At 42.8% G+C, this 10,946-nt stretch overlaps 1 protein-coding gene across 1 annotated transcript; it reads left to right on the plus strand.

The window, feature by feature from the left end:
* The first annotated feature begins 976 nt into the window (after nt 1-976).
* Nucleotides 977-10,436, plus strand: paqr7a (progestin and adipoQ receptor family member VII, a). The gene is made up of 2 exons (XM_084312590.1): nt 977-1,111; nt 4,907-10,436. Exon 2 carries the CDS (start codon nt 4,968-4,970, stop codon nt 6,030-6,032), a length of 1,065 nt encoding a protein of 354 aa, XP_084168716.1. The 5' UTR covers nt 977-1,111; nt 4,907-4,967; the 3' UTR covers nt 6,033-10,436.
* Nucleotides 10,437-10,946: the final 510 nt, after the last annotated feature.

Genomic DNA, 10,946 nt, shown 5'->3' on the forward strand with positions numbered 1-10,946 from the left:
AAGGTTGAAAACCACTACATCGATTCAGAAGAGAGAGAGAGCTAGAGACTGAGAGAGTAAAACGTTCAGCGGCAAATGTGCCCATGGTGCCTGGCCAAATCATTATGCAATATGCCCGTTTGTATTGTCTATGAATCAATCAACAAAGGAGGCCTTTGTTTAATAGCTGGCTATTTTAATTTGGTATAACCTTTGTGGATAGGAAATACTTTGGCAATCACAGCCAGGACAACTTTCATTTTCATTTCCGATTTTTTATATATCTTAGCTGCCCAGTTTTTATGTTTTAAACTAAAGCAAATGAATGATGTGCTCTCTAGTATTCAAACACAATTCAAAATGTAGGTCATTCACTGCCAGTGGTACATTTCTAGAGGATATTGTGCAATGTCTGTGCATGATCATAAATTCCAGTCCAAACGCGAAAGAATGTTCCACTTCCACAGCCTACGCCCACATTCTGGACCCGAGTCGATCCTCCTGCTACTGTAGAAAATAATAATGCAAACCTTTCAATGGCGCAAAGTAGCCAATGTGAGTAAAAGTCAGTGTAGCACCTTTTCCCCTCTCCACCTTCTGAATGAATTAATGAATTAATGAAAACTTTATTTAACAGATTGCAGAATGGGTACAATACAGTACGGCTCAATACACACAATTGTTAATAATGGGATGCAGGGTCCCCCATTTTCAATTCATAGTGATAGAATTCATAGAACATTCTAAGAAACGGTCTGTAGTGTCATCCCCAGTGGGGCGCGGTTTTGGAGACGGATAGACGGACCTAAAACAAATAGTCCTACGCACTTGGCCTTTGACTTCAAGATAAATACATCTCACACCGGTATACAGTTTGGCATCCAGTAAGCCCAGTCCTGCCAGTCAAATATGGACTCATTCCTGTAAACGACCGCCTCCTTCTTCCTCGTCATCTGACACCTTGCGGGCTGCGATCATCTCCACACATGTTTTACCCCGTTGAGTTCATTGATCTGCGGCCGGTGGAAGAGGCGACAAGCCCCGGGGCATTCTCCAAGAGGGACAGCAGCAGCAGCCCCGAAACAAGCGACGCATGTGTTCCGATGGTCCCAAGAGGAAGATTGTGATCTTGGTATGTATAATTATTTGCCTATATGCTATAGCAGCCCAAAGAGTTTTAACGGGAGCAGCCACACAGCGGCAGGGTGCAGTTTCAAGTTCAAACTTGATTGTAATCAGTGTTTGATTATAAAGCATGTTTCATGAGTGGCTATATTGAAAATGTGTGTGTGTGTGTGTGTGTGTGTGTGTGTGTGTGTGTGTGTGTAATGTATTATACAGCCTGCCTAGTAGGCTACATTTCTAAATCATCCAGGCATTTCTAAATCATCCAGGTATACAGCCTGGTATAATAATCAAATACTGTTCAGATGTTAATGTTGAGGATCTGCCCATAGTCTAGGTCTAGGCTACACGTGTAACTGTTTTCTGGCTGTTCACTCAAAATGACCATCCTTTGGCTTTGGCAGATCATAACTCGATTCATATTTTCATTTTCAAGTTCAGAGAGGAAGGAATGCACACTCACTCCTACGCAGAAAGCTGGATGACGTTCACTTACTGTAGTTGGAACTTCCACTGTCAAGCAGCTCTACTCACAGAGGAAGTGGAGGTGATGAGGGCTGGCTGGCCCACATTTCACTCTGCCGTATTACTCTTGCATCATTTATGTGAGAATATTCTAACCAGCAGCAAATTAAAGTTTAAGGTCTCATCTATACATAAACACATTTTAATGTCCACAAATGTTTTCTAAAATTAAGTGATTCATGATTAAAGTCATGTTGTGCACTTGACTTGTGCCACCCAACCCTGTGTATTGGCATTTTATAGTGTTGGTTGGTACACTGTTAAAATGCTATATTTACAAAACAATGAAGCAAGCAATATAAATAATTTAAACATTTAATTCAAACAAAGAATGAGAAAACATTAACAATTAACATAAATAAAATATATATGAACAGTTACAACATTATCTTTAGTTCAGAGATTTCTTTAAGAATTGCATTTTTCGGCAATTGGATGGCCAGTGTAACGGAGGTACCGCAAGTATATCCACAGTCACGATGGACTTCATGTGTTGTGAAGTGACTGTGGCACGTAGCGGTACTGCAAGTAAACTCACTCCCCCTTAACCCATTCAGTGCCAACCACGAGATTAGTCGGGTTAACTCGTTATACGTTGAGTGCCAAAAAATCGTTATTTCTTTTATTAGCAATATCCATTAATTTTTCATCCATCCAGCCTGACGTTATCATTGGGAATGGGTCTGAGCTCGAAAAGGGCAAATACCGCCGCCTATCGTCTCCCGGATGGTATTGCACATCATTGGATTGGATTGGGTGGGACTGTGCATCAGAGAAAAACTCCGGTCTGGGGTTTTCCCATCTCGGGCAAGCAGTATGTTACCAGATTCACTGGGGAGGCTCGGAGCAGCTTTCGATTATGTGTTTTGGTGCTATAACGTTGGATCAATAAATGCGATCAATATTTGGAATGGCGATCAGGAATTGGATTAATCTTTTTGCAGAACATCTGATCTGAGGTAAGGACTCTATGTTACCAGTCTTAATCAGATGTTCCTATCACCGCCATCGCAGCTCGCGCGTGTGTGTGTGTGCGTAACGTTAGCCGTATCAACGGCATGGATAATCGATTTTTCAGCCCGCTTCTCTAGCGTGCATAAGTACACATATACTATCGATAATCTAGCGTTTATTTGAAAACGATTCATGAATCAGCCGAAAAATGACAACGTGTTTTGTTTATTCCAGTAAAGGGCTATTATCGCGGATTTCTCTGGAATTCTCCAAAATCTCCAAAACTATATACTCGTATTCAAAACGGTATAAAACGGAAATGTACCAATGAAAAAACAATCCGTTTCATACATGTTGACTGCAAGCAAGTCATTGATAAGCGAGGGGTGTTTTAGACCCATAGCCATAATTTAAAATATAGTTTAGGCGTTCGCAAATTTCCCCGACCTCCCCTGGTCAAAGGGGCGTGGCTCTGAATGAGTTAAAAGGCCAGACACATTACCAAGGAGGAGGGAATTCACCTCTTGGTATAGTGGTCTGCGATGCCGCCCGCGGCGCCGGAGACCGGGGTTCAACTCCCACCCAGGGCATGTCAAATAAGACCGGTTGCACCAGCACTTCTGTTCTGGAAATGACTCAGAAACCTAGGAAAGCCTCTGAATAGACCTGTACACATAGTCTGAATGCCATCAACACTGAAGAAGGAACACTTGTTATTTTTTTTTTTTTTTTTTAATCTTTTTCCCCCTCCATTTTCCTCAGATTTTTCTCCCATCCCAATGTTAGTCGTATGCCAATTCCCAATCCCTTCCTGGTCGCTGCGCACTTACCCCCCACAGTCAGATCATCTGGGAGAGTGGAGGCTATCATGTGCTTCCTCCGACACACGTCCAGCCAATCAACCGCTTCTTTTCACCTGGCAGCGCGGATCCTCCCTGAGAGGGCGTAGCGTGTGGAAGGATCACACTATCCCACTCAGGTCCTATCCGCGCTTAGCAGGCGCCCCGACCGAACTGTAGGAGTCGCTGTTTACAACGACCCGGACCCACCCCGCCAGCTTCTCCCACCCTCTAATACAGCCAATTGTATTAGTGTGAACGGTCAGCCAAGCTGGTGACAACCCCGGAGCTGTGAGCTGGATTCGCAGCTTCGGGGTTGGTGACGAACGCAATCTCCGCTACGCCACCTAACCGCCGGAACACTGTCTTGTTCTGAAACATGTCTGTATCCGGCTGCAATTAAAATGTCGAAACCTGAGAGTGCTCGTCCGGCTTCCTGCTTTATTCTACATTAGCATAAAGTGGGCATGTCTATATAAAGGGGAGACTCGCGGCTACCCATAGAACCCATTTTCACTTGGATATCTTGAGGTCAGAGGTCAAGGGGGGGTTCAGGCCGACCCCAAAATCTGTGTGCCAACCAACATTAGTGTGTCACACTGGGAGTCACGATATCAGCCAGTCACTCATCACAGACTCTCAAATCTTATATAAAAATGTAGTTGATATTAACTGAAAGTAATACATTTCCAACACTATCTAACACCGTTTTATAATATGTTTGGCGAGGAGAAAAAAGAAAATAAATACTTTTGATACTATAAAACTGAAAGTCAGACTTTCAGACGTTTTAACAGATGAGTGCAGATCAAAAGGGCAAACATCTTGATGTTACATTTTTGTGTCAGAAAATAGCTGTGTGCCAACCAACCCCTGTGCCAACCAACCCCAGTCTCCCCTAAAGTATATAACCAGTGATACTCATATTATTTCCCCTTAACATATTGAATAAATAATATCATATTATTGTTCCTTCCATATGTTTTAGTCTCTTTTATAAATGAGAACCGAAGATTAGTTGAAACGAAAAAGTCAAATAATTTTATTTCATGGTGTCTGTGCACAGCCTTGTTTATTCACTGTGTGTCCATGGAAACGACGATGATCCATAAATGTATGGTTTCCTTAGACAGAAACTAATTTGGTTACGGACGTCTGGATTTGGTACAAATCTCCTCTGCGTAGGAGTGTGCTGTTTTGGAGGCAAGTGTAGAGGCAGCTCTGCGTAGCAATTTGGAAGGAATGTCGTTGACTTCCCATACCTAAGAGTTCTGTCAGGTGAGGTCACTGGCTGAAAAACCTCATTACGTTAATGAATGACTTTAATGAATGAATTGATTCATTAATGATTATGAACAAAGAGCTGCTACAATATTTGTCATATCTGACTGGTTATAAAAACGAGTACTTTTTGCGTGTGTCACTGGATGATAAATGTACCGCTATATTATATCCATTCTCATGAGGTATTTGCCCTATTTTAGCTACCCGTCGCTTGAACCCGGCAGTTGGCGCCGGCAGCCTTACTGCTACAGACGGATCATCATGGCAACCATCGTTATGGAGAGAATCGGGCGCCTGTTCATCAACTTGCAGCAGATCAGACAGGTGCCCAGGATGCTGACCGAGGCGGCGCCCTCCATGCCGGGCACGCTGAGGGACAGCGACGTGCCCTGCTTCTTCCGCGAGCGCTACGTCCACTCCGGCTACCGGCCGCTCCACCAGAGCTGGCGCTACTATCTCCTGTCCCTCTTCCGGCGTCACAACGAGACCTTCAACATCTGGACTCACCTGGTGGGGGGGCTGGTGATCCTGGCCAAGTTCGGCCAGCTGGCCGAGACCGTGGATTTCCGCGGGGACCCCCATTCGTGGCCCCTGTTCCTGCTGCTTCTGTCCTCGCTGACCTACACGGTGAACAGCGTCATCGCCCACCTGCTGGCGAGCAAGTCTGAGCTCTGCCACTACGCCTTCTTCTTCCTGGACTACATCGGCGTGGCGCAGTACCAGTACGGCAGCGCCGTGGTGCACTTCTATTACGCCGTGGAGGAGAACCTGCACGGGCAGGTGCGGGGCATCTTCATGCCCGTCGCCGCCGTCCTCAGCTGCGTCTCGTGCCTGGGGTGCTGCTACGGGAAGTACCGCAACCACACCCTGCCGGCCTGGGTGCGCAAGGTGGGCCAGGTGGTGCCCTCGGCCGTGGCCTACGCCTGGGACATGAGCCCCGTGTTCTACCGCCTCCTCGCCTGGCCGGCGGCGGGCAAAGACCCGGCCAACCACTTCCACGTGGGCCAGGTGGCCTTCTTCCTCTCCAGCGTCCTCTTCTTCACGCAGCCTCTGCCCGAGCGCTGCTTCCCCGGACGCTGCGACTTCCTGGTCCTGAGTCACCAGCTGTTCCACGTGTTCCTGGTCCTCTGCACCCTGAGTCAGATCGAGGCGTCCCACATCGACTACCTGGGCCGCCGGACGCTGTACTCGCGCCTCCACGCCGATGGCGACGCGGCGCTCTTCGTGGGCTTGTATGTGGTCAGTGTGGTTTCCTGTGCGCTCATCGCGGCCTTCATGTTGAGCAAAGTGAAGCGGCTGCTCGACGGCCGAGATAAGTCTAAATAACGGATTTGCGAGACGTTGTAAGAATACGGCACCTTGATCTATATATACAGTGCCTTTCTTCCAGACCTCTCGTCAGTGAATTACCATTTTTTTTGTACTGCATTATAATAGTATAATTTAGATATGGGCATTTTCAGTTGCTCTCCGTTGTCGGATAGTACTAAAGGGAATCTTCAAGTCGAATCGACTAGTTCTTTCCGGTCTGTTTTTGAATGGCCGACATAAATGAAATACCTAGTGCTATTTGAGAGCAATTTATCAACACACCGTTTCAGCCTTTGTATGATGTACAGGTGTAGAGGCGTTTTCACCCACAGACAATGCATAGATGAGGAAGACATTATGCAATAACCTTAGCCTGGTCTCTCCAAATATAGAGATGCATAATCTCAACAGCAGACATTAATGGTCTAAAAAAAGGAGAGAAAATATCAGTTCTACCACAACAAAAGCACTAACAACCCCCAGTTCCAATCACAATCACGAAATGTACTGTATCAGACAAAATGTAGAGTTCAAGCTGCGATTCTGTCATAGAACCCCCCCTCCCATCCTTAATTCAGAGTTGAACAGAAATATATATTTATTTTTCTACAACAGTAAAACTAGATGTGATTAGACGCTAGTATCTTCATAATTAAAGGTATTTGTAAGTGTCTATCTTAGTAGGATAGTTCACTAAATGATTCTGTAATTGTTGACTGTAAATGTTCGAGCTATAGGAGTATCACTTCCAGAAATTGAGTGTGATTGAAGCACCCCCTCAACATGAACACTGGCCTGTCAAAACTGTATCGTCATTGACTGTATATTGCAACAGCCTTGCATGCGCCAGTTACGATACCCGCTATGCCTGTGATTCGTTGGGAAATAAGCCTATTGAAATGTTGTGGTCGTATGCAGACACAAGATAATGAAACTTTCAGTTTCAGTGACGTGTGGACAGAGTAACGTACAATATCAAACCGGAAACCGCATTCATGTTTCATCTGGATAATCAAAATCTTGGAGAAAAAAGATTTCGTAGGACTGCCAGTAGACGAGCAATAACTACACTGCTCTACTAAGTTGAACAGTAAGCAGTAACCTTTGTGAATGGTGAGTTGGTGACAGAGAAAAATTACTTCAAAATGTATCCCCTCTCCCACTAAAGTTATTGTTCGCACAAAAGTAGCACAGTGTTTATATGATATATTATATTTCATATAGCACCTACTTCTGTACCAAGAATACTTTTTGGCGAGACGGGAGATAACACTTGAAGTAATTTCTCTCGTGCAGTTACTGCTGTTGGCTTTTATTTATAGCAGTACAATTCAATCTGTGGTTTTTGTTTAGTTTATTATTTTGCACATTAAATATATTTTTACAATTTTTAAAATAATTACAATGTGCAGGAGAGGTAAGAAGCCCAAGAGGGCTTATATGAGGACCTCACTACTGTATATAGAGGAAAAAAATTAAAGAAAGAAATGAGTTGTCACAGAGACGATTGTAAAAAAAATTTAGTGAATAAAAAAAAGAATTTGTAATTAAATCCAGTTGAATTATTTCGGTCCATGCTGATGCTAATATTAGGAGGACAATGGATATTACTACGATGTTTGTAACGCTGATAGTAGCACGCTCCAAGACTTTGACACATCCACATGAGATGGTGCTCGTTTGTGTCAAATTATATTTCTTCATAGATTTGACAACAGTCTGTGTGACACAACAGCAACAGCAACAGCAACAACAACAACTGCCATTGATAACTATGTTATCCTTACCTTGATGGGAGGTTATAGCTCTGACTACTGTTGAGCAACCATTGATTGTACAGTGGGCAGATTTTCATTCAAAAAGAAGTGACGCTTAACAGGTCTACATACCATTTCCAACAATCCGACTGTAATGTATTATTTTGGAAATATTTGTAAGAATGCTGGTTATTTGATTGTACGAGTGAGGGAACAATATTGGATTGCACAAAGTATTAATTGATGAGTTCTTACCACACTGAAGAGATACTGTGTGTTATCTATAATGTTGACAGTATTTTGAACATTCAGTAGTTAGTAGTCACTGTATTATGTCATGCTGGAAATCTTCATCTGCGTCTTTTGATTCAAAAGTCACACAGTGTGTGATCTTTGCACAAGCGTGATGAGGGGGGATATTTTTGGTACTTGTGGATGCCAATTACCGAACAAAGCCTTAAGAGAACAAAAGTGGGGTTTCCGTTTCATTAGTCATTTGCTCATGGATCCCTGCTGGCTGCTGCCATCTTAAGTTCTGAAGAATTAAAAAACTGTGAACTCTGTGAGGTTAACCCTTCAAGGGCTCTGGGTGCGAGTCGCCAATGATGCACTCAGTCAGAGGCACATCTGAGCCAGAATGCTTTGCTGTTGCCTGCGTGAGAGAACCGACAGCGAAACAAGTGGTATACAAGTGAAAATAATAACGATATCGAGATGATTATAATATTCCATGTCGGATGTAATTACCGGTACTTTGCCCCTGTTGAACCCCCTGTTGTCTGCATTTAAATTACCCACTCCCCCTCGTACCCTGCCCCCTTCCTCCTCAAGTGGCCACTCCAGGTGTTGTATGGTGCTACTTATAATAATAATAATAATAATAATAATACATTTTATTTGGGGGTGCCTTTCACAACACCCAAGGTCACCTTATACAGATCATAAAAACAAAGCAAGGCAGTTAAAAGTCGAGGTTAAAAACAAAACAAACAAACAGCAGGGGGTATAGAACAGTGACACAGGTTATAGTGAATATGAGAGTTTAAACAGATGGGTTTTCAGTTGTGATGAATTACTTATTACCAAGTGCAGAGGGGAGGAAGGACTAATGGACTGATGACTAATGAAACGTACCCACCGTCTTTCAGACTAGACCTTTGTCACAGCGGCCATTTTTATGCGTCATATCGACACAGGTTTAACTAATAATGTTAAATAATATGGTTGTGTTCCATCTATCTAAATATTTTGACTTGTTATTTAGCATTTTGCACTGCAATTCGGTCTTCTTGATGGTGAACTGCCGGAGTGCATTGGAGGCACATGTATTTTTAAACGTGTGTGAGTAAATGAAACTAAAACTAAAATGCAGGCGTCCTGAGGCCATTCTAGTCAGTCAGCACAACACCAGGGCCCGGAAGGCCAGCACAGGCACACCGAAATGTTACAAAACCACAATTAACGTTATTACGGTTACAACTGTGTGAACACCTATGGCCGCCGTGAAAACGGTCAGTTATGCCTGTTTTTGTATTGTTATGCCGCGTTCCACTCAAAGTCAGGGGTCGGGTAGGAGGTCGCAATTAAGACCTCTGTGTTCCAGTTGTCCATTTTGGGAAATACAGAGGGAGAAACCATAGATATGAGCTATATAGTTTGGCTAATCGCGGGAGATCTATGGACCCCTCGCAAGAGGCTGCCGTTTGTGTGACTGCTTTCTGAGCACAATACGTCCAGGAACTGTGTGTTGAATGAGAATCTGGCTTTGTCTTCTAGAGATGAAATGTTAAAACAATGTTGTTTACAATTTATAGTGTATGTTGACATGATGTCGGATGGCTGCCTCTTGGAACGGTCACAGTTGATTCATTCATTCATTCCATTGCATTTCTCCTAATAGGAATTGAGAATGTCAGACTCCCAGACTAGTTTGGAATGCACGGTTAGGAGTTGAAACTATTATTTTGGGGGGGGGGGGGGGGGTTACAAAATCCAGTTGCACGTTATTGTAAACTGAATATTTATACTGTCACTTTCTTGTTGTCTTGTATGTTTTTAATGAAAGGGTTTGGGAAGAAAATTACTAACATAAGAAACAGTACTACCCAGGCTTAGCTCTGGGCTTTCACTCTTCTCTTTTTTTTTCTTCCTTTTTTTTTACCCACTTTCTCTCTCGCCTGTTTTGGCACAAAGCACTGACGCAAGCCAGAGAAAAGGCTAAGATCTGATTGGCCCTCGCTTGGACATCTCCATGGTGACCTCTAATTAAACATCAGTTGGTTTTTAATAAAAGGAAATGGCTGTCAACTCTTTTGAACACATAGCACACACATATTAGTGTTTTCCCTCCCTCTGCCTGCACTCTCTCTGTTAACCTTTACCACATAATGGTGATAAAGTTTTATTATCACTGGTGCGATATTAATGCTGTTTATTATTATTATTATTATTATTTTTTTGTATTGCTTGAATACTTGTGCCTTGTCAGAGTGCCTTTAGGAGAGGACACTTCCCAATACTACTAATAACAACATTTGATGGTAAAAAGAAAATGTCTAAATGTTTATTTTTTACATTTTATAGCTTATTGAAATGTGTGCTAGATGTTGTATAATCTAAAACAAACCAATAAATAAAATTACTGAAGGTAATTAAAACCCAAGGAATGTCTTCTAATTTGTTTCTTCTAGCATTCTTAAAGGTAAGTGGTATTTCTTTGTTAAAATAAGCGTTCAATAGCTCTACATTCTGACAGCCATCACTGATATAGAGTTTGGTCAGTAACATGGGTCTCCCAGTCCCTCCACTCTGCAGTAAACACAAAATCGATTTTCTGGTATCCCGTTCTCACTTTATTCAATCAGGAGAGAGAGCCCTAGATATTTCTTTACCTATTTCTTGCCAAGCCTAAATTGCTGGCAGATTCTTTTACTTATTTCAACTTCAAGCACATTATTTATTTTTATTTCTTATTTTTGTCAGACCATTTTTGCAGTGTGGAGCCCTCGTGATTGGATGAAGTAGGAATGGGATATCAGGAAATGTATATGTATTGTACAATTACAATTATTACAATATGATATCTGTATGATCTGTATATCATGCCAGTTGGGGTACCTTGTGTATACTGCACCTTGTGTATACTGTTTATTTGTACGCTTACTCATAGTAT

Source organism: Notolepis coatsorum (genome assembly GCF_963971535.1).
Source record: "Notolepis coatsorum genome assembly, chromosome: 4".
Taxonomy (NCBI): domain Eukaryota; kingdom Metazoa; phylum Chordata; class Actinopteri; order Aulopiformes; family Paralepididae; genus Notolepis; species Notolepis coatsorum.

What these genes read in the sequence shown, in the direction of transcription:
- paqr7a (XM_084312590.1), top strand. Translation starts at nt 4,968, where the DNA reads ATGGCAACCATCGTTATGGAGAGAATCGGGCGCCTGTTCATCAACTTG.